This window comes from Amphiprion ocellaris, chromosome 21 (assembly GCF_022539595.1).
Source record: "Amphiprion ocellaris isolate individual 3 ecotype Okinawa chromosome 21, ASM2253959v1, whole genome shotgun sequence".
Lineage (NCBI taxonomy): Eukaryota > Metazoa > Chordata > Actinopteri > Pomacentridae > Amphiprion > Amphiprion ocellaris.
The window spans coordinates 3,341,637-3,369,583 of NC_072786.1; the positions used below are offsets into that span (position 1 = coordinate 3,341,637).

General features: G+C 39.3%; 1 protein-coding gene across 2 annotated transcripts; it reads right to left on the minus strand.

Annotated features, from left to right (window-relative positions):
* Positions 1-285: 285 nt before the first annotated feature.
* Positions 286-27,947, minus strand: igf1 (insulin-like growth factor 1). Of its 2 annotated transcripts, none has more exons than XM_023270566.3 (5): positions 27,501-27,947; positions 26,082-26,241; positions 11,943-12,196; positions 10,395-10,430; positions 286-4,972 (listed from the first exon to the last, which is right to left on the minus strand). In XM_023270566.3, exons 1-5 carry the CDS (start codon positions 27,546-27,548, stop codon positions 4,913-4,915), a joined length of 558 nt encoding a protein of 185 aa, XP_023126334.1. In that variant the 5' UTR covers positions 27,549-27,947; the 3' UTR covers positions 286-4,912. The 2 variants fall into 2 exon arrangements, with proteins under 2 accessions (XP_023126334.1, XP_054862486.1); XM_055006511.1 differs by lacking the exon at positions 27,501-27,947 and adding an exon at positions 26,458-26,774.

Consider the following 27,947-nt stretch of genomic DNA (forward strand, 5'->3'; position numbering starts at 1 on the left):
CAATTGCGCATGCGCACAGCTTAGAGGGAACAGTGGATGAGACATTTTGACTAAAAACAAGACAAACAGACTTGGTAAGATGTTGAGTTTTTGCAGTGTAACAAGGACAAATTTGTAGTTTATAAGTAATTATGTCCTGTTCATGTGTCTGAATCCCCAGGGTTCCTCAATAAATCCGTCCAGAAGAAGCCGTTGGGAGATGTTGTGTAACAGGGATGTCTTCACAGGATTATGTTTCCCCAGTGATATGATCAGTCATATGTGCATGAAAGAACCGTCCAGCCATTTTTTGTGATTTTGACAAGTGGTTTATTCAGCAGGAATGGTGAACAGTTTGTATTTTTTTTCTACAGAAGGCAATCGAGCACCATAAATAACAGCGCTGTAGTCAAACAGTTTTTGGACAGTGAGCTTTCAGGAAATCATATTTTCTCATTAAACACTTCACAGAGTCGCTCTCACTTTCTTGGCTTTATTGATTGTTTCAAACAACTGACAAACTGAAATGTTTTAAATGATTCATAGTCAGACGGTTTGAAGTTGTGGCTTTCTGCATCACCGCTCCGAATATACCAGATACAACGAAGGACTTCTGTCTGGTTCGCTTTACTTTTTAATACACAAGCTGCATTCAGGTACCAGAAACTGTGTGTGAAGGGCGTATCGTAGCTGCAGTGCAGTTGAGACAGGGATAGCATCAATTGATATTTAATGAACTGGTCACAGGTTTAGTTTGTGAAATAACAATGCAGAGTGAGGCTTCGTTCGCATCAAAAAGTCTTTGGTTTGTACTGTATGTCTGAAGATCTGGGAGGACCAGAGCCGTTCTCCAACCAGCTTCTTTTTCATTCCAGTCGCCAGGCCGACCGACGAGACAATTTGTAAGGAACAGACACTAAAGCATAGAGCAAATTTCCATTTTAACACCTTGGTATTGAGAAAAGCACACATTTAAAATGAAATCTCGAAAAGTAAGATTTAATCGAGAGAGCTGCTAACAAATGTTTTGGACAAAATAAATTAAACTCCTGGCGTCGACTTAAAGCGAGACCATGGAACTTTTGAGGGAACGAAAAATGGTTTCCTGTCAAATATCAAAAGTTGAATTTCAAAGCAAAAAGTGCCTTGTACTGGTTATATACACTCTAGAGCAGGGGTGTCCAACATGCAGCCCACGGGACAAAACCGGCCCTCCAGAGGGTCCAATCTGGTCCTCAAAGTGTAAAAATTACAGAGAAAACATTAACTGCAGATTGTAAATTAGTAAAACTATAAATGTAAAATAATTTCTAGACCATGACAAGTTGATTTGATCATGAAGTAAAATACTAGATTGTTCTCTTTGTCATTTTGTGTCTCATTTGTGTAATATTTTGTCTTGTTTTTTTTTGTCTGATTTTTGTTGTCTCATGTTTTTGTCATTTTGCTTCTTGTTTTTGCCGTTTTGTGTTTCCTTTTTGTCTCGTTTGTGTTTTTAGTCGACTTTTTTGTTTTGTTTCTCGCTTTTGTTATTTTTGGTCTTGTCTGTGTCATTTGTGTAATTTTTTGGCCTCATTTTTATCAATTGTCCATTTTTTAGTCGCTTTGTAACTTTTTTGTCTAATTTTTTGTCTCTTTTTTCCATGTCATTTGTCACATTTTTTGTCGTTTTGTGTCTCATTTTGCGTCTGATTTTTATAATAATTTGTCTTGTTTTTGCTGTTTCTTTTGGTCTTTTTTTGTCTGACTTCTGTCATTTTGATCATACTGTAACATGCTACATCATTCACTCCTAGATACCTGTGACTAAATGTTGTGTTCCTTTGTAGAAACACTCTGATCTGTAAGTTGTAATGTGGAAATGATAAACTGAGGCATAATGATGCTGAAATTAAACCTGTTTTTCAGAACAAATTTCAGGTTGTTCATAATGTTTTGTCAAAAGATAATTACTTAAATGTGAACATTTTCAGAATGTACTTTTTTGCATTAAAACAAAGGAAAAATTTGGAGTTATATTTATTTATAGGTTTTTATGCTGTGATTTTACTGGTCTGGTCCCCTTGAGATCAAATTGGGCTGAATGTGGAACCTGAACTAAGATGAGTTTGAGACCCCTGGTCTAGGGTTTTGTCATTACAGCCTAATTTGGCCGAATATTACCAGTAGCTCATGCAGGCTAATCTGTGGGATGATAAACATCACTCTCATACCTGTAAATATGAAGCCAAATCTGGGAGCTAGTTAGCTTAGCTTAGCATAAAGACTAGAATCAGGCAAGCAGCTGGCTTGGTTCAGGTCCTCTAAGGCTCAAATGCTAACTCATACATCTCGTTTAACCAATCTTTAATAACCAAGGTGCAGAAGCGACACATTTTGAGTCACTTTATGTTTATGTGTGAGCTTTAGCGATGCTAGCAGGTGGATTATGTTACGCTAAGGCTAATTGTCTTTATGCTAAGCTAAGCTGCGGAGGCTAATTGACAGATATGAGAATGACATAGAGCATTTTAAACGTGCCATGCAGAACATTTGTCTCCCCTTTCTGGCAAATAGAATTATTACGCTAACACTGTTAATGAGTGGTTAGCTTGGAGAGGTTTACCCGCTGCTAATGAGCTTAATTGAACTAGCCACATGTAGCCACGGTGGTTGGCATTTAGCAAAAGTTGCGTAGTCTCACTTTAAGCTGTTTTAATAGTCAGTACCTTTGCTTCCAGTGAGGTGTACGTACACACACACACACACACACACACACCTCTGGATAGACAAAAGCACACCATGACTTTAAACAATCTCAATACAATTGGAGGAATCACAGTTCACAGTACTATTGTCAAGTTATTTGGCATAAGGGATCTATATTGAGAAAATAATTTAAAAACAGTAGAAAAAATAGCATTTTGCCTTCTTGGGACCACAACATGTTGTATTCTTTTTCTTCTTCTTTTTTTTGTAATTCTCCATGCATTCACAGATTTCACACAGATACATTTACTCGCTTACACTACTACCTTATTGAAACAGCTTACAAATAAAAACACTATTAAAATGGTGGCCACAAGGCTGTGCAAAAGGGAAGACCTCCAACGTAAGCCCTGCCATCAGTCTGTCTCAGCCATCTCTCGCAAGTAACAAACTACAAAATAGCACCATTATACAGTGGATAGGATTCTTAATACAGTTTTGTTATATGAAACCATCATGTACAATGAATGATAGTAATGCATAGGTTAACATAATGGGAGTACTGTTTGATTATACACAGGCAGAGGAGGCAGAGCCAGAGATGGGTTGTCTTGGGCGTTTTTATGGAGGCTCGGACAAACAGCCGTTAGTCAGTCCTCATGCAAGGACTTCTCAGAACTGGCTTTTCATGAAACTTGTGATTTGTGTGCTTGACCTTCGCTCACGGTTGCACAACTCTCATTTACACTGTGGGTGACTCTGAATGTGTATTCGTGTGTCGGTATGTGTCACGTCTCCAGAGGACTTGTCATTTCGGTCGGCAATATTTACCAAATTGTTCAATCTGCGTGTCTCTCCGGTGGACTTTGCAACAGATGCCATGGAGTGGCAGATAACGCAGTCCAAGCAACAACTAAGGTAGCAAAGTTCTCGGCCTCCCTAAGCTAACAAAATACCACAGGCCAAGATCAATCATTAAACTTTCCCATTTATGAGGCTATTGTTACAACCTTCGATAGTAACATCTCTGGGAATAATCTCCTCATGAAAGAAAGAAAAAGATTTCATTTTCAATCCTGGTAGTTGTTAATTTATTTATTGTTAGGGCGCTTGCTGACTCACTGCAACTAAACATTTATGACTTGTGATTAACCTTGAACCTCCGCTCAAGCTGAAATGTTCACCGCATAACTGAACCGTTGACAAAAATCGGATTTGGCCGGGCTCGCGTATTGGGAAAAGGATGCAGACGACAAACATTCCGCCTGATTGTTGCTATTTGGCTTATTCCACTTGCGGATGCCAAATGCACTTTGAATCCGCTGGATGACCCATTTCTGACAACCAAACGGGCTCCGACCGGCCGAAAAAAAATATCTCTGATTCAATTTAGCTCCCGGATAATTTGTTGTTCTGTTTTTTAAAGCCACTGTCTTGTTTCTCTAGTACCTACTGTGCTTCCACCTTTCTTCAAAATCCCCTTTAATGGCGCTTGATCTGTTGTCAGAGAAGTGTTTGGATTGTAGACTCAGTCGTCAGGTTCTCGACACTTCCTGGGGCTTAGGAGGGATTTGGATTGGTCTCAAACCTTCTAGCAACTCCACTTAGTAGGGATTTGACTCGGGCTCAAGGTAAAATAACTACAACAATGTTTTAATTCTGATGATGAACCACCTGGTCTTTGTCTTTAAAGCAGACTTTGTTTTTTTACATATTAGAAAAAATCCACAGTAATGCATGGTGCATAAAAACAAATTCTGAAGGTAAAATATCAGCTTTGAACTGGGGTACTAACTGTTAAAGTATCCTGTCTCTCTCAGAGTTAAGGGATTTACCTCAAAAAGTTCAATTGACAGGACGGACCACTCATTCTCAATGAGATCTCTGATTGGCTGAAGCCCAGATACACCTTTCCTGGAGCCATGGGGGATGCTGCAGCTCACACATGGAGGTATAATAAGCTGTTGTTCGTGTCTCAGCAGCTAAACTAGTCTTGTTACATTGCATTAACAAAGAATTCCTCCCGATATGGAATGGTGCAGTGTATAAAATAATCACAAGATCCCTCATCAAACCTTTAAAAACCACTTAGCTCTCAGGTGTCAATCATTTTGAAGAGCTTTTCGGGCCATTGCTAGCATCCTCTTTGTTTTGTTTTACAGTGAACCATTCCACAGGGGTACCAGGTAAGGCCACTTCCCTCTCTCTTCCCAAGTCGCTGGGCATTTGTCCATTCGCTCCTTCCCTACATTCTGTAGTTTTTGCCCCCCGTGCTGCCTCGACTTGAGTTTTTCTGGTGTACTTCCTGCAACAAAAGAAAGACACATTTTTAGATGCACAACAGATATACAGAAGACACAGGATTGCTTAGAAACTGGATGATATAATTGCTGTTTGTTTTGTCTTCTGTACTTATTTGGGCACAGTTGGAATGACAAAAAATCAAGCTATAATTATTTTTCAGCAGCGACTGATCTTGTGACAATCATTTAACCCTCATGTCGTCCTGTGGGTCAAAACTGACCCGTTTTAAAGTTTGAAAATGTGGAAAAAAATATATTTTCACAGTGAAACTTCCAATGTCCACATTTTCAACATTCTTGGGAAATCTCTGAACATTTTTGGTGGAAATAAAGAAATGTTAAAAATGTTTCTTAAGAACATTCACAAAAAATCAACCAAAATCCAGCGAATTTCACTGGATTTTGGTAGATTTTTTTGTGAATGTTCTTAAAGAAAATATTAGAAGTTTTACTGATATATATGTAATCACTATAAATATTTTAATGATTTTTTTGGAAGATTTTTACTCATTTTTTGAAAATATTTACAAGACTTTTCTTGCCAAATTTGGGGGATTTTTAAAAAAAATAAAACTTTCAAGGGAAACTTGAAGGGTTTTGCAAATTTTCAGTAATTTGGGGATTTTTTTGCTGAATTTTTGAACTTTTTTCAGACAAGGACAATATTTTTTTGGTGCCTGTAAATGACAACAGGAGGGTTAACAGAATTAGATGCACAATACCTTGGGATTAAATGAACTTTTACCCCTAAATTTGAACATAAACACGCCTGCACTTCCAGATTTTTCTTCAAAAATGAGGCCAACAGCAGCTGTTGCTTTGCTCCATCTGTGATTTGAGCACTCCATACATGCTGGGTTTATAGAACCTCTTGTCCCTGTGTGTTTTTGACATTCTATTCATTTGCTGTCACCATAGCTGGAACCCCAAACAAAGAGGAACAGCCACTGCTAGCAAGCATTCTTCTGTCTACAGAGAGGAACAGACAACAACTCAGCAGGTTGAGAAAAAACACTGAGCCCCACTGATGTGTCGTTTGGCCAGTATTTTCCAGTATAAAAACTATGTTGGTCTTTTAAAAAGAACATAATGTAGAAAAAGATGCTTGGCCAGCTCTGACTCCATTGCTCATAATACTGTCTGCAGCACATGTAGCAGAGCATGTATCACAACTGAACAGATGGTGGCGCAGAGTCGCATAGTGTCTACATCTGGTAACTAGTTTGGGAAATTCATTACTAGAAAGTTGATAAACAATGACCCCCAACACATATATGTTTTAATATACTGTCATGGAAAAAATGGTTAGACCACACAAGTTTGCTTCAATTTCTTGTTCATTTTAATGTAATGGTACCACTAAAGGTACAAAAATAGCTCATAAGAGTTTAATTTCAGAGCTGATATCAGACATTTTCCAGGGTTTTCTTGATAATAACCAAAATCACTTCACTTCTTCCATCAATATCTATGGCATTGTTCTGCCAAAAACAGCTTTTAGGATTCCATGTTTTCTTTTCTGTCTGTTTTAGTCTCATGATCCACACAGGAGTTAGTCCTGATTCATAACCACTGTTTCTGATGACTACAGCCATGCGTCTTGGATGTTCTCCACCAGCTTCTGACATTGTTCTGCTGTCACAGCAGCCCATTCCTGTTGCACTAATTCTAACTAATTTGCTTTGTTTTTGGGTTTGTGGTTTTCCATTTTGGGTTTGATGATTTTCCACAGGTTTTCAATTGGATTTAGATCTGGTGATTGAGCAGCCAAGGCATGGTTCTAATGTTCTGGTTCTCCATCCAGGCTTTAACTGACCTTGTCTTGTTGGAAAATCCAGTCATTGGAGGCAGGAAAGAGTTTTCCAGCTGATGGAAGAAGACTGTTTTCTAGAGTAGTCCTGTACATGACCTGGTTCATTTGTCCTGTTCCACCCAGACTGAAACTACCCCAGATGGTCACTGATCCACCCCCATGTTTTACTGTAGGGGCAAGACAGTCTGGTTTGTAGCTTCTCCAGGCTTCCTCCTAACCAGTATGTTGGCTGAAGTGGACATCAACTGAAAACTGGATTCATCCCTGAAGAGAACCTTAGTCCAATCATCAACAGTCCAATCCTTGTGATCCCAGCAAACAGTAACCAGGCTTTCCTCTACCTTTCCTTGATGAAGGGCTTCTTCCTGTCCTGTGTGACTTTAGATCAGCTTCAACAAGTCACTTTCCAACTGTCCTTGCCGAACAAGTCATATTTCTCCACAGTGCCCATTCATTTTTAAAGTCCCTGGAGGTCTGAGGACGATTCCTGACACAGGAACAGATGAGTGACGTCATCTGGTGGGTAGAAAGACGTTTCCTGACCAGCTAGCAGTTTGGTAGAACCATGCTGGGCTTGTTTTTTCTTGGTGTAATGAACGGCTGTCTTGGAGATCTTCAGTTTCTTCACTACCTGTCTCTCACTCATGCCAATTTCCAGCAGTGTCAAGATGGCTGCCTTTGTGGCTTCACACAATTCTTTAGTTTTAGGCATTATGTGAGAGCTGACAACTTCTGAGTTGTGCTGTGGCTTGAATGTCAGCAGGAAACCACTCTAGACCTTTGAATGTGCTGCTGATGACATGAAATGACCTCTTATATACACTGGGAATACAATGAAGCTTAAACATGTCAAATATGACATAAAGTATTATGGAATCAGCTGCATTTTTGTCATGTTCATTGTATTCTTCAGGTAATATACCTTTAGTGGTACCAGGCATTAAAATGAACAAGAAATTGAAGAAAACAAGTTTGGTCTTATAATTTTTTCCATGACTGTATATCAAGAATATCATCTGGAATATCAGTATTAGCATTTTTTACTGTCTAAAAATTGGTTTGGGCAAAAATCCAGCATTAGTCACACTCCACCAAAAATATATGCTGACAAATATTAACCTTAGGAAGCTAGCAGAAGTGGTAAATTACTAATGGTATTGTGTTGCACTAATGGTAAGTGACTTCAAACAGAAACGCCAATGGTACATAACTATGCTCCAATCAGTTACATAGTGAAAGAAGACTGGAAAATCTGAAAATGAAAACAGAATTATATTAATATAAACTGTTCAAAGCAGGACAACAGCCACATATCAAACACTCCCAACAACTTTGAATGACTGTTTTAAGGAGAGATTCATAAGCTACTAAAAATGTTGCCGATCTCACAGTTTGGAGGCTCCAACAGCAAAAAGCCTGATCACTTTTGGTCACCAGCCAAGATTTAGGAAGAACCAGCAGAGGATCTGAATCAACGCCCAGGTAAGTAAGAGGCTCATAAGCCCTTGATGTAATTTGGAGCGAGGCCATTTAATGCTTTAAATGTGATGAGAAGATCTTTAAAATCAATGCAGACTGTAACAGGAAGCCAGCGTAAGTTGGCAAGTATTGGAGTAATATGCTCATATCTCTTAGCGCCAGATAAAATCTGGGCAGCAGCTTTCTGGACCAGTTGGTGTCGAGCTCTGACTGATGCCGGCATGGAGTGCATTGCAGTAGTCGAGGCAACTGTACGTCTGATGTTATGTATATCAATGGCAATGACTGAGTTACAAAAAGCTTGATGGGACATTTATGTTAACCCTCCTGTTGTCTTCATTTTCAGGCACCAAAAAGTTTTGTTCCCTTGTCTGAAAAAAATCCAACAATTCAGCAAAAAAATTCCCCAAATTTCTGAAAATTTACAAAACCTTCAGGAAGAAATTTTTTTTTAAAAATTCGTGAAAGTTTCCCTTAAAATTTTTATTTTCAAAAATCCCCCAAATTTGGCAAAAAATTTTTTGTAAATATTTTCAAAAAATGAGTAAAAATCTTCCAAAAAAAATCCTAAAAATATCTAAAGTGATTACATATATATCAGTAAAACTGATAATATTTTCTTTAAGAACATTCACAAAAAAATCAACCAAAATCCAGCGAAATTTGCTCGATTTTGGTTGATTATTTTGTGAATGTTCTTAAGAAACATTTTTTTTAACATTTCTTTTTGCCACCAAAAAATGTTCAAAAATTTCCCAAAAATGTTGAAAATATGGATATCAGAAGTTTCATTGAAAATATTTTTTTCCTCCACATTTTGAAACTTTAAATTTGCAAAACATTCAGGAAAAAAATTCCAATAATTCCTTCTTTTTTTCCCTGAAAACTTTGATTTAAAAAAAATCCCCCAAATTTGGCAAGAAAGTTCTTGTAAATATTTTCAAAAAATAAGTAAAAATCTTCCAAAAAAATCCGAAAAATATTTAAAGTGATATTTTTTCCCCAAATTTTCAAACTTTGAATTTGCAAAACCTTCAGGAAGAAAATTCCAATAATTCCTGAAACGTTTCCCTTAAAAGTTATATTTTAACAAATCCCCCAAATTTGGCAAGAAAATTCTTGTAAATATTTTCAAAACATTAGTTAAAAATCTTCCAAAAAATCCTAGAAATATTTAAAGTGATTACATATAAACTTCTAATATTTTCTTTAAGAACATTTACAAAAAAATAAACCAAAATCCAATGAAATTTGCTGGATTTTGGTAGATTATTTTGTGAATCTTCTAAGAAGCATTTTTTTAAACATTTTTTTCCAGTAAAAAATGTTCAAAAATTTCCCAAAAATGTTGAAAATGTGGACATAAGACGTTTAATTGTGAAAATATTTTTTTCTTCCACACTTTCAAAGTTTAAAACATGTCAATTTTGACCTGCAGGACGACACGAGGGTTAAAGATATGGTGTCATATTCTGTACAGATTATAAACCCATTTATGATGAATGTGTCGTGTAGCACCTCATACAACCAAGTTTTGAAGCAGCAGGGATGGATACCGTTTCCATAAAATGGTTTATCTTCATTGTAAAAATATGCAAAATAGTTACAATAATCATTTCAGTGTATATTCCCTCAAACAAAATGACGATGTTCCTGCAACAATACCAGAAACCAGAGACATGCAGACCGCTGCAGACGTCGATACGCTAAACGTGATCTGCCTGCTGTATCTGCAGAACTCGCATGTGTCAGTCTGTTATGGCGAGCCGTCTGAATTTCAGGACATAATGTACAGTAGCAGAATGGAGATTCTGCCTGGGGAGCGGGAGTGCCAGTGGGTCTACCACAAAAACCACTTAGTTCCTTCTCCTGCTAATGGTTTTCTTTTTTGAGAAAAGGGTAAAAAGCCCACAGTTGAATCTTAAAAGGATCACACTCTCCTGCGGGTTGACAACTCCAGAATGTGGCGGAGTCTGCATTTAGACATTACAGTTTCTTTATTTGCCCGAGAGATTCCAGATTATTTATGTAGACCTCGGTGATTTCACCATGAAACCGCAGAGACGTGGTGTGTTTGATAAGGCTTTAAATGACATAAAACGATCAATATCAGTGTCAATATGCATGCATACCTTGAAGGATGAATGACTATGTCCAGGTAAAGGTCTCTGTGGGAGAAAAAGGAAGCCACTTAAGTTGGATGGAATAATTGCAGTAAACTAATAATCTTAAACCTAGTGACCCCGTAAAGTAACAGTTTGTGAATTTGAAGTTTGAGTGATTTGATAAAACTCTTCTGTTGGTATTACAGTCATTAGCTGGTTAGCCTAACTTAGAATAAAGACTGGAAATGGGGAAAGTGCTGTCACATAACGCTCACACATTTTGGGACCTGCATGTAAAAGATTTGTCTTAAATAGCAAACTTTAGCTAGCTAGGCTATGTTGTAAGTTAAGATAGTTAAAAATTAGCACCCCAAATACCATATTTTTTGTCTGTAAAACTGCACCAAAAAAAGTAAACACAATTTGAGGTTTTCTGCAAGATTGGTCTTTATGCTAAGCTAAGCTAACCAACTGTTAGCTTAACAGTTCATTTAACATTCTCTAGACACTGTGTTCATGCTCTGACATAAACTGGGTCAATATATAGTTGAGGGACTTTTGAAGTCCATGGGATATATCTTGCAGACATTTTTATTAAAAGTAAAAAAAAAAACTTATTTTTTGTGTTCGTTATGATCGTGTTTATACAAATTCCATAATTATTTATTATGGAAACAATCACTTATTAATTAAAAAAAATGACTGGATATCACTAAAATATCAACTAAATAATCGTCCGAATTTAATAACAACCACCTTCTAATTAGCTAAACAATAATATAATGAGCTGATTCAAAAATAGTTTTGATTGTGTTCTTTTTATTCAGTTGAGATAATCATGACAGAATCACAACATTTCTTTTTTATGAATATATCAAATTTTATATGGAAAATAACAAATTGTATCACTTTCAACTAAGTTCCCCATTATAAAAACACCTCTCAAGGAAGTGTATTAATTCCAGATCACATGACCTGCTCCACATGATGTCATTTCCTCCTGAAGAAAAGACTGGCAAGACTCCAAGGCTTTCTGAGTTATTTAATATAAAGTAGTGTGTGAGTCAAGTGTGGATTTATGGGATTCAACAGGTTTACTACAATATCTTTAGAAATAACTTTCAATTTCAATTTTACTCAATTGTATATATAATATTTAGAAAAATCTTTCTGTAAAAATGCCATGTGGTGTTTGGTTATAGGCGGCCATGTTGATTTTAGGTCTGAAAACGGCAAAAATGTCAACGATGATACAAAAAGTCCTGCAATTATATATTGACCCAGCTAGCTAGGCTATGTTGTAATTTAAGATAGTTTAAAAAAATTACACCACAAACATCATGTTTTTTTTTTTTTGTCTGTAAAACTGTCCTAAAAAATGTAAAAACAATTTGAGGTTCTCTGCGAGACCGGTCTTTATGCTAAGCTAAGCTAAGCAGCTGCTAGCTTAACAATTTATTTAACATTCTCTACACACTATGTGTTCATAAACTATCAAAACATCAATCATATTCCGTCCTGTCCTGATGATTTAACCGTTGTTTTTAGAGTGTATCTGTTCGGTGCCGTGCTCACCTTCTTGTTTTTTGTCTTGTCTGGCTGCTGTGCTGTCCTACGCTCTGTGCCCTTGTCCACTTTGTGCCCTGCGGTACTAACCTTGGGTGCTCTCGGCATGTCTGTGTGGCGCTGTGCACGCACAGAGCGAGCTGCCTTGCTAGTCTTGGCAGGTGCACAGTACATCTCCAGGCGCCGCAGCTCACAGCTTTGGAAGCAGCACTCGTCCACGATGCCGCGTGACCGCCGTGCGTTGGGGCCATAACCTGGTTTACCTGTCGGAGAAGGACAACAGGAAGATTTAGACAGCGGAGGAGACAGAAGGTCAATACCGCTGCTTTATATAGTGACCGTTAGCTAGAGCCTGCCTCTTGTATGTGCGTTTAGGACCATTGAACGCTCATTAAAAACTATTCTTGAAAGGACAGATCACAGGTGTGACTATAGTATTGTGGGCTGTATTCCACTATTAGGTCATATTATACTTCCTGTGAGTATGTGAAGGTCCTTCACCGGCTAAATGTCATACAGGCTAAATCTGCATGTTTGCAATGGTATGATCTATCTAAAGTCATGTAAATGCTGGTGTGGCTCGTCTACGGTCAGCAGTAGCTCAAGTAGCCTCCGAAATTCCACTTCCTGTGATCGCTTTGATGTCGTCAAGCCAACTCTCTGCAGGTCTACGTCTCTTTCCATCCCATGAATGATTGTTTTCTCAAGGCAGCGATGTCTGCTGACATGACCAAAGTAGCTGAGTTTCCTTGCGATGATGTTCGCCTGCAGTGTTTTTTGATTCCCAGCTCCTTGAGTACATATAGTCAGGTCATGTCTGGTGACTTGCTACTGGTAGCCTGTAATCCAGTACAACTGGAGGGTCAGGGTCAGATTGCCAACGACTGAACAAACACCCTACCAGTCACTTGAAGATGGGTGAGGAAGGTGGCTGGACACCCTGATGGAACTAAAAACGAAATCCATCTCAAAGGCATCGACTCTGGAGAGTCGTCGATGGTCATCCAATGACTCCATCGATGCAGAAGGACCTGGCCACCCACTACATTTACTTTTGGCCCAGTTAGTTCACATGAGAGGTTGCAATGGTACACATAAAGTAAAATTTATCATCCACCCAAGTCCGTGACGGTCCATGCGAACCCCTCGGCAGATCTCCACATGCAGGCCAAAGTTTGTGACCATGCATTGCAAGCACACCGACTGCCTATGAACCAGGAAAACAAATGGTGTTAAACAAATGCTTGTTGTGAGGAGAGACAAGACATTTCCCACCATCCACATCTTTATAATCCACCATGAGATGCAGCTGAAGTGGTTGCTGTTGGACTTTGATTTCAGGCTTTCTATCAGTGGTGCCCAAACAAAACTGGAGGTTTAAAATTCTCCAGATATCCCGTGCTATGTGCTCTGCTAACTAACTGCTATAGCCTGTAAAAAAATGAGAGAAAGTCACAGCCTTTTGGAAACATCCATGGGAGCCACTTTTACTACTGCTACTGTTAAATATGCAAAATAGGTTGAGAACCCCAATTTTCCATCTTCTTTTTGCCTCTAAACAGTTTTTAAAAAATGAAAAAAATTCTCAGATTTGATCAAATATTGAGCAAAAACACTGTAATAATTCTTGTTTTCATCCCATCATGACAACAGAATAACCTCTAGAGCAACAACTAATGATTGTTTTTCAGTGTTACTGTTAAATATGTAAGTTGTGATGTGAGAATTTAAAAGATAATTTAGTTATTTTTAAACCTAAACCTTAGTTTTACATTTGTTTTATTTGAAATGATTACAAAAAAGTGGGAAATGTTCAAATTTGGTGCAATATTAAGCAAGAACACAACAAAACAGCTTTTAGGGCTGCAACTAATTGCTACTTTCAGAGTTAATTGTTTTCTTGATTCACAAATTAGGTGTTTGGTCTATGAAATGTCAAAAAAAAAAATTTAACATTTACATTTATATTAACATTTAAACAGCTATGTCAATGGTCACTCCTTCCGTAACCAACATTACCCCAGTCTATCCAATAGGATTAGGATGGTGGTATTCTATTTTCAGTAAGTAATTTTTGATAAGTAGTTGTTCCGTGTTCCATTTGTGGTCACAAATGAATCATTTAATTTTAAAATTGCAAGGTTTTGATTTCTTAAAGCAGCCAAGACTCAAGGTTAGCGTTTTCAGAAAGACAGAAATTGCAACCACCAATTGGGTTGGTGGAACGGAGGCTGGACAGGAAGTGACACCATGATTTGAGGAAGATTCCACACATTAGCCACAGACACATTTGTTATCAGAGATACTGATGGAAGCTATTCAGAGGAACAGGAACAATCTAGGTTCTACGTCTTCTGTGTGTATGGTAAACTGGTACAGATTGTTACATTTTGAAAATATGATCATGTATGCTAATGTACGATTGGTTTTCAAGGTGGTTCATGGTTTTGCCCCCTCACCTCTCAAGTTTTTTTATTCATTGCACCTCTGGAAATAGTACCAGGTCAACAAGGGCTTGTTGTATCCCTCTATGTAAAACTGCCTTTGGAGAATCGACCAATAAGGGAGCATTGACACTCCTTCAAAGTACTTTTTTAAACCATGTAAATGTGAGATCCTTTCTGTAAAATGTGATGGATTGCTTGCTCCAGGGACTGCAGATGGAAACAAGTACGCTATAATCTGGTACTGAGCATCTCTACCTTGAGTTTAATGTTCTTCTGTACATGGTCCCTGTCAAATAAACCAATTAAAATAATAATAATTGTTTCCTGAATTGTGCAGGTTTACCTCCAGTCAGCCAGGAACAATGTTTTGAACCAGCTCACGAACCTATAGTTAGCTTAATTAGCTACCTGTCTAGTGCTGATAAAATCTGCTAATGGTAAATATACTTTCAGCCAACAAAATCAGTGAATTAGAAATGCTTTTGTTTGCTTCTTTCTTAAATAAAAGGACTCTGATTGGAAATTTACATTAAATTTCGAGGGGAAACTATGATGGTAACCTGCAGATGAACTGTGCAGGTTTAGCAAATGTCTATAAATCAGACTTTTTTGTGCTTGTCAGCAGAATTAATTAAACAAACTGTGGTGAGAGACCGGCCATCATGCTTGTGTTAATGCAGTGATAATGGCCAGGTCCCAAGTCTGATGTTTGTAATGTATGGACAGTCTTAATGACACTGATTTGTTCCGTGTAGAATTTACAGTGTATCACGTTGCACGCTGTGGATCCATTTTGGCAGCTGTTTGACTGTAAAAATAGGGGGGTCACAGTCACCCAACTGCTGAGAATATCCCGCTCAGTCATATCTTTTACACAGAGGTCCGTCCAGTGAGGGAAAACCACAAGTCCTCGGGGCCCGATCCACCTGCAGAAACATCCAGGCGGGCCCCACTGTTCATTCACATTTTCATTTGGCAGAAACACGCTGAAGATGATTGCTGTTGTCAAAATTAAACTTACAGGACTATTTCAAGGTGTGACACTCAGCTCTTTTGACTCAATGACCGCACTAAGTTGCAATGACGCCAATACTCACTTCCTCTTACCCCCCAAAACCCACCCTCTTTGGTGGCTTTTAGAAAAACCCAGACTCTCCATTTACAACTCCCCGCTCACCTTGAACAATATAGTCCTGATGGGCTTTTCCCTGTTACCAAATGAAATAATAATAATTTAATATGGCATTTACAAGGAGGAAATGCCTTTCCCTCTCAGAGTTAATAGCTCTTGGCTCAGAAGGCTGCCAGTGCTGACAAAGTGCATTAACTTCTGCTCTCTGTCTGCCTTGTTCTGACAATGTTGTTTTGGACAGAGAGCAGCTTTCATTGAGAAACAGAAGCATCTTTCTCCTCGGACCCCTGGACACAAAGCAGAGTGGAGGCTAATGGAGGTGTGAATGAGAGGAGGGGAGAGGAAAGGCTTTCATGTCGCCCATCAGGTAGAATGATGCTAAAAATACGTTATTGCACCTGCATTATTTAGGATACGGAGGAACCGGATTTACCCAGATCTCAAACTTCCAAAACACGTGTTAAATTAATCATGCAGACGGATTTTTAAAGAAGATCTTCATTTAAATGCTGATGTGTCTTCTTATTCAATGCTAATTTATTGACACCTTTTATAGCTGTGTTTTTCTAGGAAAGTGGTTTCTGTGCTTTCAGTCCTCTGAGCAAACAGATGGTGAGTATCAGTGCGCCTGGGCTTGGCTCCTATATTAACACCTGATGTCAAAACATTTAGAAAGAGAAAAATATGACGTTGAGCCCTGGCTGGTGATTATATAATGGTCGCTGAAAGCCAAAAAAGGGGCCGTGCTCCGTTGCCTGGCCTGTTTTCCAATCCCTCCCAATAAAGCCTTACAAATTAACATCTGCTATTATTCTGAAAATAGTTTGCCACCTTGCTGCACAAACAGCTGGAAGGGACAGAGAAATCAGCTGGCGCTGGTTGTGACATGTAGGATAATCAGCTTGGACAGGTTGGGAAAAACATGCATATAATAATCAGCTCTGAAAGCTCTGGTTTTAAATGCTGTAATCCCTTGTAAACAAAGAGTTGTTTGCTGAGACTGTTGTTAAACAAACAAGGGTAAACAGACTTTCCCAGCAGTGCTTCCCGCCTCGTGGCTTTGTGCTGTTTGAAATGGCGCATGCAGGGATCACACATGATGGTGAAGAAGGGTTTCAGGTCGGATTAAAAAAGCATGTGTTGGGATTTGATTTTAAAGCAGAATCATTGGCTGTGTTGGCCTTTATAGCCAAAGTTCATTCGAAGGAATACTCAGCTGAAAATCTGCCTTGTGGGTATCAAATGCTGGAAAAATGTCTCAAATCTCCTTCACAAGTAGCAGATTCAGCTTTCTAATGGCAAACACATAGATTATTGGACAAGAAGTGGACTATCGGGAACAGAAATACCTTAAAATTGGAAAAAGGAGCAGATTCCAAGTAAACTGAGTAAGAATTTGAATGTTGGTCACAACTCAAAAGATGGTGAGGTGTTTGGGCTGCAACAAGACGATCTATCTCTCTATAAGATGTCTGAAAATAGTGACAATGTGCCATTTATGGCAAGAACAAACCTCAAATCCTCACGTTTATGAACCTTGAACAACTTAATTTTTGCTCGCTAAATGTCTAAAATCATTATTCAATCACTAAAATTGATGCATGTTATTTATTTTTTGTCAATCAACAGTTTATAGCCTAGCAAAGTAAAGCACAGTAACATGCACATACATGGAGAAATCAAGGACTGCAGTTCCTTGAATGGCCACTCGAGTCGAGTTGAGTCAATCCCCATAGACCCCAATGATGAATCGTCCAACTTTACCGCAGAAATAAACATGTTTATAACCTGGTAAAAAAAAAAAAATGATTTTGGTCTCAATAGCTAATCCCCTCTTAAATGACAACTGCAAGAGGTGAATATTTTTCTAACTCACCCATTTAAATTGTATTAAGGCTTGAAGTTGCACATAATTACAGTAGTGGACGGTGGATATCCTGCCTCAGCTCCACTCACACTCCACTTGTTTGCTCATTTTTGTATTAGCTGGAAATTAGGAGCAGTCAGGGACCGTCAAGATGGTGATGATCGGACCCACCGCACTGCGCTTCGATATTCGGGAAACCTATGGATGACATCACAGAGGGTGTGTCCATCTTTATATACAGTCTACGGCTGCGGCAGAAGCCGAGCCAGGTACATATCTTTGGTCAGGGCTCTCACAGAGGTCTCATTGAAATGAAGGAGGCGGCTGTGTAATTTCACACACGGTGCTGGTTTCTGTCTGAACAGAGGTGGTTTGAGATGTTCCTGTGGATGTTTTGACATGTTCTGGGATATATTCTTTTTTCCAGAACTCTCAGTCGCCTTTGCAAAAGGTTGCACCAGGTGTGATTTCAAAATGACTGCATTTGCCGTCCTCTATGCATGAGAAGCGCTACCAACTCTTCAGAACTATAAAGGCCAATTCATGGCTTCCGTGAGGGTCCATGTGAAGTAAATTTCGTCATCCGGCAAAGTTGATGTTCTGCACAACAAACGAACCACCTGGTTATATGCCAGAAGCTTGTTTCGTGGTCCGAAAGTACCATGATGTTGGTACTTTTTGATTTGTGGGTTGTAGTAGTACTAGAAGCAAAGGCAAACCTGCTGTTTTGAGCAAGCAGCCAAAACCATTAATGCGTCTTTACCCCTATGAGTCCCAACCATTTTATGGTTGCATTTTTACTCATTATGTGTCGCATTATTTACTAAAATATCAAGTTCTGCACCTCTGTGGAAACAGCACAACCATGGCTAGAAGTAGAAAGAACTAAAGAAATGTGTTTTGTGCAATCTGGGCCTGTCATTCAGTTAAAAAGTCTGAATTTTTGTCATATGACTGTTGGTCACAGCCCAGTCACTCATGGCTTTTTGGTTACGCCGACAATCACAGAATTTTTATACATATATATATATATGTATATATATATGTATATATATATGTATATATATATATATATATATATATATATATATATATATATATATATATATATATATATATTTTTTTTTTTTTTTTTTTTTTTTTTTTTTTTTAAAACAAACTACATTGGCAAGTGTAGATTATTGAATAATTATGGGCTTAAATTTGGCCACATTTTTTGATGAAATAGGGCTGAACCAACTCACTCATTGGGCTTCATGCTCCCATCTTGACTTTTCTTCGGGATGAATAAAGTATCTATCTATCTATCTATCTATCTATCTATCTATCTATCTATCTATCTATCTATCTATCTATCTATCTATCTATCTATCTATCTATCTATCTATCTATCTATCTATCTATCTATCTATCCATCCATCCATCTATCTATCTATCTATCTATCCATCCATCCATCCATCCATCCATCCATCCATCCATCCATCCATCCATCCATCCATCCATCCATCCATCCATCCATCCATCCATCCTCTGACATCTGGTCCATCATCAGCAGTACATGCCCACTGACTGAACTTACCTTGTGTGCTATGTTTATAACAATAAGTGACTTAGTCTACATCTACAGTGCACGTTTTGGTTCACTTAAAACCATTCATTTGGGCAATTAGTGTGAAAACCGTCAGTGAGAGTCTCCACTGAGCATGGACTAAGCATGTGTGAGCTACTAACACTGGTTGTTTTAGTTTCTAGCGTTGGACGTTGCCGCAGGCCTCCATGAAACATCTTTGGTTCGGTGTTTGACAGGTTCAGCATACATAGCGTTCATTCCTCTAAGGAGCGGCACTGGAGAGAGATGGCTGGATTCCCCCATTCCAGAGTGGCACAGAAAGCATCTGAGTTTTACAGCTCGGTCATGGTCAATAAAAAGCAGCGGATTCTTGGAGCTGATGCACTGCCCTTCCTGCAAAGTGTCAGGCAGTTTACGGCTGGGAAGGGACTGTAAGAGCTGCTTAAAGTACTGGAAACTGCCTCTTTATCACTGGTACCGCAAAGAGTTTACGGCGTGTGCAAAGTGTTCCTGTGCTGTGACACTGGAACCTGGTCCAACTGCGCCAGAGTTAAAAGAGTTGTTCATGGCATTATGAATACAGAGAGATAAAATGGGATTTATTGAGGGAACATTTTCTTGGCAACAGTGTGGAGACTTTTTTTGGAGATGGTTGAATTATATAATATTATAGTTTCTGATTGAATCTAAGAAACATATGGAGTTCTTTCATTCTGGTTTGGGTAAAGGCATGTATAGTAATGAACATTAGCAGCCTTAATTAGAGACTACAAGAACGATGCTAATGTTTTAAAGCAGGGGTGTCCAACATGAGGCTCGTGGGCCAAAAGCGGTCATCCAGAGGGTCCAATCCGGCCTTCAAAGTGTAAAATTACAGAGAAGACATTAACTGCAGATTGTAAATTAGTAAAACTATAAATTTAAAATCATTTCTAGACCATGACAAGTTGTTTGGATCATAAAGTAAAATACTAGATTGTTCTTTTGACATTTTGTGTCTCATTTTTGTAATGTTTTGTCTAGTTTTTGTCTTTTTTTTTGTCTGACTTTTATCATTGTTTCATGTTTTTGTTGTTTTGTGTTTCCTTTTTGATTCGCTTGTGTTTTTTGTCTTATTTTTGTCATTCTGTGTTTTGCTTTATTCGCTGTTCTGTGTCGTTTTTGTCTCACTTGTGTTGTCCATTTTTTGTTGCTTTTAAACTTTTTTGTATAATTTTCTCTTTTTTGTTTTGTTTCGTGCCGTTTGTCTCATTTTTAGTCATTTTGTTTCTCGTTTTTGTCGTTTCGTGTCTCATTTTTGTAATTTTTTTGTCTTTTTTGTAGTTTTGATCAAAAATCATTGTTCTTTTGTCATTTTGTGTCTATTTTTTGGAATATTTTGTCTTGTTTTTGTTGTTTTTGTCTTTTTCTGTCTGACTTTTGTCGTTTTGTTTCTCGTTTTTGTCCTGTTGTGTTTCCTTTTCTTCTCACTTTTCTCTTGCTTTCTTCTCGCTTGTGTTTTTTGTTGTTTTGTCATTTTGCGTTCTGCTTTATTCGCTGTTTTGAGTTGTTTTTGTCGTTTTGTGTTTTTTTGTCTCACTTGTGTTCTCCAAACTCTCTTTTTTTGTAGTTTTGATCAAAAATCATTGTTCTTTTGTCATTTTTTGTCTCATTTTTTGGAATATTTTGGCTTGTTTTTGTTGTTTTTGACTTTTTTTGTCTGACTTTTTTTGCTTGTCTCAAGTTTTTGTCGTTTTGTGCTTCCTTTTTTCTCACTTGCATCATTTGTCTCATTTTTGTAATATTTTGTCTTGTTTTTATTGTTTTTTGTCTGACTTTTGTTGTTTTGATCATAAAATGTTGTGTTCCTTTGCAGACACTCTGTGATCTGGAAGTTGTAATGTGGAAATAATAAACTGCGGCATAATATTGTTGAAATTAAACTTAGTTTTCTTAACAAATTTCAGGTTGTTCATAGTGTTTTGTAAAAAGATAATGCCTTAAATGTGAACATTTTCCAAATGTACTTTTTTTGCACTAAAACAAAAGAAACATTTGGAGTGTTGTTTGTATTTATAGGTTATTATGCTGTGGTTTTACTGGTCATTGGAGATCAGATTGGGCTGAATGTAGAACCTGAACTAAGATGAGTTTGACACCTCTGTTGTGAAGTAAGGTTTGTCAAACAACAAGAATGCTAATGGTTACCACTTTTTTCTACAGTTGGACAAAAAATCTCAGTTGGACAAAAGTGGACTCACTTTATTAATAGTGCTTCAGTCTTGAATTTAGCCAACGAAGGTAAAATTTGAAGTCTTCAGTTTAGGAAAGTGAGTTCTAGCGATTCGAGTTATTAGAATATTCCTCCCATTTTCAGCTGGGACTCAATATATCTTCATACAAACGGGGTTATGCTGGGTTACCTCATTTCACTGTATGTATTTTTGGTGAAATATTGAGTGTGTACAAGTGATCAACAGTGTGTCGGACTCTATGGTTACACCTGGAATGCAAAATGAAAAGCAATTTATGAGACTACCTAAGTCAAACAGTGGAGAACGCCAGGAAGGATATCAACTATAAATCTCCGTGATCTCCACGCTAATGTTACTAAACGTATCCTTGTTTTCTTTGTGGAGGTCCTACATTATGCGGGTGGATTAAACCGGTGAGGAGTTTCAATGGTGAGGTACTGTTTAGTCCCCAAGTGTCCTTAAATCCCTCCAGTCTCGGCTTCACCTAATGTACAGATCTAAATCTGGAGGACGCCTGCCTGTCCTTTTCATGAGACGCCTCTTTGTTCCGCCAAGCAGTAATTCACAGAGAGGTCGGAGATTTTTTAGCTCGGGTCCTAACAGGAAAATGACACCTTTTTCTCGCGGCGATGGAGAGGACACAGGAGGTCTTTCTTCAGATCGCACTGCCTTCCACCAGTATAAAACCAGGGAGGGTGGAGGGGTGTCCTGATCATCCTGTAATCCACATAATCCCCTGCTGCCGAGGCCTAGCTATGCGTGTGTTTGCGTGCATGCGTGTGCGCGAGTGTTGCCGTGACGTGCTGTTTACACATTCACCCTCCAGCTCAAGTAGCTCCGAATAAAACAGTCGAACGCTGAAGACTCTTCAATGGCAGCTAAAAGCAATTTCCTCCGCTCTCCTTTCCGCCTTCAATTCACGTGCCGCCACCGTGGGTCCAAAAAACAGAGGGTACATATTTGCCTGCCCTGTTTTCATTCGAACTTTGTGCAGAAACAACAAGCTAGTGGACAAAAGTGACGGATTATTTCATCCTGTCGTAACTCATGAGGGGTTGTGCATCCTTCGTTTTCCAGAAGCACACAGTGAGACTAGATATCTCATGCCTCCCTCCAGAATAACTGAATGTTTCAGCAAAAGTGACTTAGGACACGGAGCTACTTAGTGCTCACACTTTGGCCAAAAAAAGTCCCATAACAGATCTGATTCATGGAATGAACATCCCAGTGAAATCACCCCGCAGTCCTGCCTGCTAAAGCATTACAAAGACAACTGAGGATTTCTAGGTCAGGCTAATAATTGGAAAAACTGACTACGGTTGTGGATTTTTTTTTCTTTCTGTTTCATAGACCGCAGTTTGTTTAATTACCTTTAAAGAAAAAAATATTTCCACCAACTAGTGTTTAGCATTTCTGTCAGGGTAGGAAATGTGCAGGCTTGAAATGCAAGCGGTGGCATGCTTAAGGTGGATTGGCAAAAGCGGCAGGAGCAAAGAAAGCTCGCTGTCGTTGCAACGCCGCCTCTGGACACATTATCAATCAGAAGGCTGCCAAGTTCAACACGGCCAGACTGGAGGGGAAGAGTTCAGGGAAAGGAGCATGCTTCCTTTGGCCGAGCCGTTACGCTGCCGGGTCCTATAGATGGCGGAGCCCAAATGGATTCTCCAGGAGAAGAAAATGGAATGACAAGCGAGAATATGAGAGAGGGAGAGAAACCGAGGAAGACAGCGAGCGGCATATTTTCCAAGGCACGGCACCCTGCTGCTCAAACCTCATCATCTTTTCAGAAAAAGGATGGAGTGTTCATGAAATACACCTCATTCTCAACAGGAAAATGTAGCATTGATAGATGGACGCTGTGTCGTTCGGTGACAGCTCTGTGTAAGGTAACGCGGGAAAGACAAATACATTCCCCCTACCGCAAAAAGGTCTGTTCCCATTTAAGAAGTGTATCCTGCATGAGGATTCATGAGTTACATTGGCCTACATTCAACACTTTCTCATGAGATGGATATGGACAGCACTACAAGTCAGCCTGTGAGAAACATTAATAAAACTGTAGTAAAACGCCACGATCGGTAGCCAACCCTTTGTCACATTCACACATCATCCAGTCTCTGGACACCCCCATGTCTTGTCAAAATCCTAAACATTTCAGCAACTTTAAGCTGCCGCTGCAGACACTTCTTGGGACCATTTGTGAAACGAAACTGACAAAAAAAAAAAGGATTTCAACGTCCAAATCCAAGCAGCTGTGTACTCAGAATCCAATGTAACGGCTAATGGCTCTGGACAAATGAGTGTAAAAAGACAAATTCAAGGCCTGCGTTCACTAAATTGTAATGTTTTTTTAGTGTAGTTCATGGTTTTCCACAGTTTCTCAGCTTAAACGGTCATTTATACAAGAGAAGTGCTGCAGCGGAGGGAATCCAGAGACCAAAAAGTCTTAACTGGCAGAAAACTGGCAACCGAGCGGGCTGTCACGACCACTTCACAGCGTGCCGGCGTTGCCAGCAGCATCTGGATGAACAAGACTCCCAGCTTTTCTGGCAAATGCCGCACAGAGGCCCATGATGCAGAGAAAGATGATGGAAAAGTGGCAGGGAGTGGGATGGTGTGGAGCAGCAGCAAGGTGCATGGTGGCACCGGTGTCCGTACGGAAATCTGATGACATCCAAAGACATTTTTGGGATGTTTTATGCCAACGATTTGAAATTATTTCATGCGAGGCCTTAGCATATCTAATGGTTAATGTTATGCAGCTGACACATTTGGTTAGGATTTGGTTAAGAAAGAGTTAGATTTCGATCAACCATCCAACTATCTGGACTGTTCTACACTGAACATGTCATGTGCTGTAGAGTCATCTAATATGAAGCTAACTCTTAGCCATGCTAAGCTGTGCATGAACAAGGCGCCACAGTCCAACCCAGTTTCCAAGCGAATGACGCCAATATTAGATAATTCTGCACCACAGTGTCGCTGGTCAGTGTCAGCGCAGAAATGTTGCAAGCCACATGGAAAATGGAGGTTGGGGTGGTGGATCCGGGTCTAGCATGTCCCGTCACAGTCCTGCAGTTAATGTTGGCTTTATGAAGTGCAGCCACGATCTTTTCATGACCATAACCGGGTGTTTTTTGTTGCAGAAACCTGCCAAAATACATCCCAAACTTTAACCATACTCTCACTGTCATGTGCAGATATTTAGACAGAAATCAGACGTTTGGATTTTTTGCTACCTTTACCAGCAGCTGAAAGCTATAGATGCTTCCCGCAAATGTTAAATTCATACGATGTTCGGTTTTTAGTGACACTAGCTAGTGTTGGTCCACCCTTTTGGTCCAAACTGAAGTCTGTCTGCGTAGCTCCTCAGTCATCCAGGTCATGAACAACTGGACGCCTTATGGATATGAGATGAAATGTCTTCAAGAACCATTAAAGAGTAGTCCAGTTGCCTTCTCTGATGATTCCAATGAAATTTTGTACGGATATTTTTGATCCCCAGAGGACGAGTCGCAATGAAGACTGGATCCCAAGAGGTTTCGTTTGACATGAATTAACAAATATCTAATGGATTTCCATTAAAATTGTCCTCCTTAGTGCTAATTAGCAAATGCTAGCATGCTAAACAAGTTGGTAAACACTATACTTGCTAAAAGTCAGCATATTAGAATTGCAGAACTGCTGACATGGCTTTAGATTTATTTGCTATCATCACACCAATAAAATGGACTCATGTACATATTTGGGGGTTTTAGATTTGCATGGTTCCATGTTGACCACTAATGCTCTGTTGTACTGAGGCTGCCATTGAAAGATGGGCCCCTTTCTGGACCGTAATCTTACATCAGTCACCAAATTCTTAAAAAAGATGCATTTTTAAACTATTCTGGGTTCAGATTAAGGTGAAAGCAATCAATTACTGGAAAAGAGAACAACTGCAAATGCATTATAGATGCTGCTGATCTCCCACAGTAATCCTATATCTTCCTTTCTTTTTGAAACCGGCAGCTGACAAAGTCGACCACATGTGGAAAATCCTTCATAACTTTGGGACCGAACCAAACCATTTATAACGGATTGTTATGTCAAATCTGCACAGCAGTCAGAGGGACAATCAATTATAATAGAAGTTTTTTTTTAAAAAAGCCTTTTAGTGGAGACATGATGCTCCTTGAGGGCATTTTGTGCAAATTGGCTTAATTGAGGGACGTCAGCCAAGGAAATGTGAATAATGATCTTAAAAACTTCTGCTGCGTAGCGTCTGAGCCAGCTATACTGCTAATGTACAGTCATGCTGCTCGTCTCTGACAGATAGATCAAGATACAAGTCCTGGGAAACCCTGGCTGCCGGTGGAACATTGCACCTAACGTTGGTAGCTCCATATATCCTGTGCTGTTCTGGGCTAGGTTGTACTCTTAATGGAAAAATTGGAGATTTAAATCCTGGATTCTTGGTGGAGGGTTTTCTTTGGGTAGCTTTCCCTTCTCTGGTGGAAAAAAGAAAAAACTTAAGCGCAACATTTACTTTCTACCCCTCCTTTTTCTCAGAGATAGTCAGCCAAATTCCACTTAAAGCCCTTTCCCCGTGGGCAAAACTACGATTTGCCACCAACAATAGTTACTTATCATTATTCCATATTTCACCTGGGTTTTCTTGGTCCATGTCTGGGCTTCAGACCAACAAAGAGAGCGGAGCATTAAAACAAATGTGAAGGGAACTTAAAGATAAGATGTAACAGTGGAAGACGAATGAATGAAGGGAGAAACATTAATGCAGGGAAAGTCAAGACAAGATGTCAAACTGGCTGCTTTTTTATTTATGAGCTCGCTGGAGGTGGAGAGCTCTGGGACATATACAGCCAACCTTTATGAATAAATAAAAAGGTGCACTTACTGAAATAAAAGCCTCTCTCTCCACAGACAAACTGCAGCGTGTCGACCAGCTCCGCCCCGCACAGGGTCTCAGGGCCCGCCCCTGTTGCCGTCGGAGTCAGGGTGAGGACGCACAGCAGTAGTGAGAGGGTGTGGCCACAGGAGATACAGCACATCGCACTCTGCGCACAGGGACAGAGGGAGAGCCTTAACATTTCCACTGCTGTTACACACAGAGCATCACCACAGGCACGGTTTCATTAATCACTGAAGAGAGAAAAGACATTTTAGTGCACAAATCTGCTGTGACACTTGGTGGCTCAGTGTTTTACGCATCTGTCATTTCCAAAAACCAATGAGCTAAAAATAAAGAGCAAAGAAACAGATGGTAACTTTACAGGGTTTTGGAGATGTGGAGGAAAATGTATTAGATCCAAACTTCCACTTGGTGCCAAAGTCAGTCAAACGGGAGGCTGAGCAGCCCTGATGCTCCGGAGCGCCTGTGCGCAAAAACCGAGCGCAGCGCGTCCAAATTGAAAACACACTTTCCCTCTTATCATCGCTCTGCTCAGCTCCTGAGTGAGTCAACAACAATCCGTGTTCATCAGAGGATTGTATCCATCATATCTTACATTAACAACCCGCTCAACATTTCCCCCGCTGTGCCAAAGCCCAGCTGTCAGCGCGTTATTACGCACGAAAAGTGCTGCGAAATTCAGAAAGGAGAATAAAAGATGCAAAAAAAAAACAAAAAAAAAAAAACGCCGGGGGATCTTTCCAAATCCAAAATGTGAGATGGAAAAACCCTCTCCCGCCAAAGTCAGAAGGAGAAAGCTGACTGGGCCAAACGTACATAATAAAGAGAATAAACACAGGACATTATCCATCCACATCACAACCCCAACCGCACAGCCCCGACGCCCAGAAGTATTTCATGTTAAGCTCTCCTCTCTCTCAAGCAGCCCCGCCGCATCAGGTTAGATATTTAGCACTTAATAATGCACACTCAGCAGTAATTACTTTGAAAGTTGCAGAGCTGCATTAGAGCTTTCTGCTGAAAAAGAGCGCAGGACGCACAGAGCTGCGCTGGAGGATGAAAACCCTCCATTCATCCGTGCGGTCAGACTCATGCACGATTCAAGTCAAACATTCCCAAAAAGAAAAAAAGTCAATTAAAGCAAAAAAAAAAAAGGTGGACAATATCTACTTTTGTGTATTAAACAAAAATCACCAAGACATGCAGGCATCCATAACTGAATGAAAAAGAATCAAAAATCTGAATAAATCCACATTTATCATGCATTTAAAAAGCTGCAAAATAGAAATAAGCCGCAGAAATTCCCGTTTATTGTTTCAGTTTAAACTAGGCAAGGATGCTCTGTGCAAATAGTGAAGAACCAAGGTGATAATCTATAGTGTCAAAGGAAATCAGGTAAGTTACCTTGAAGACATCACATAAATGCCACTGAAAGGAAAGAGCGCTAGACATCCCCACGGGTCTCCGCAAGACAAAGCCCGGCGAAAATGAACTTGTTTGAAGTCATTAAAAACGGGGAGAAAGAGGATGAGATGCGGGCAATGTCACATCTCAATATTCCGACTTTGTTCCATTGCGCAGGCTCGTTTTGGAGAAGTGAGATTTAGCGAACAGGAGACGGATTTAGAGAGAAAATCCCTCACATTTATCTACATTACACAGACATTTTCAACAGGAAACAGCTGGGGCAGCATTTGCCTCCTACTCGTCCTAAGTTATTCATTAAGGATTTTGGGCACATATTCAAATAACGTCATTTCTCTTTTTTTCTCAGAACGGGATTGAATTTTGATCTCTCTAAGACTTGGTTAGTAGTTCAGATCAAGATAGAAAAAGCGGTGCTGCCCCACA

What these genes read in the sequence shown, in the direction of transcription:
- igf1 (XM_023270566.3), bottom strand. Translation starts at nt 27,548, where the DNA reads ATGTCTAGCGCTCTTTCCTTTCAGTGGCATTTATGTGATGTCTTCAAG. An exon ending in AGAGAGAGGCTTTTATTTCA is followed by an intron (nt 12,197 to 26,081) that starts GTAAGTGCACCT and finishes CTTCTCCGACAG; the next exon opens with GTAAACCAGGTTATGGCCCC. An exon ending in ACAAGACAAAAAACAAGAAG is followed by an intron (nt 10,431 to 11,942) that starts GTGAGCACGGCA and finishes TTTCTCCCACAG; the next exon opens with AGACCTTTACCTGGACATAG.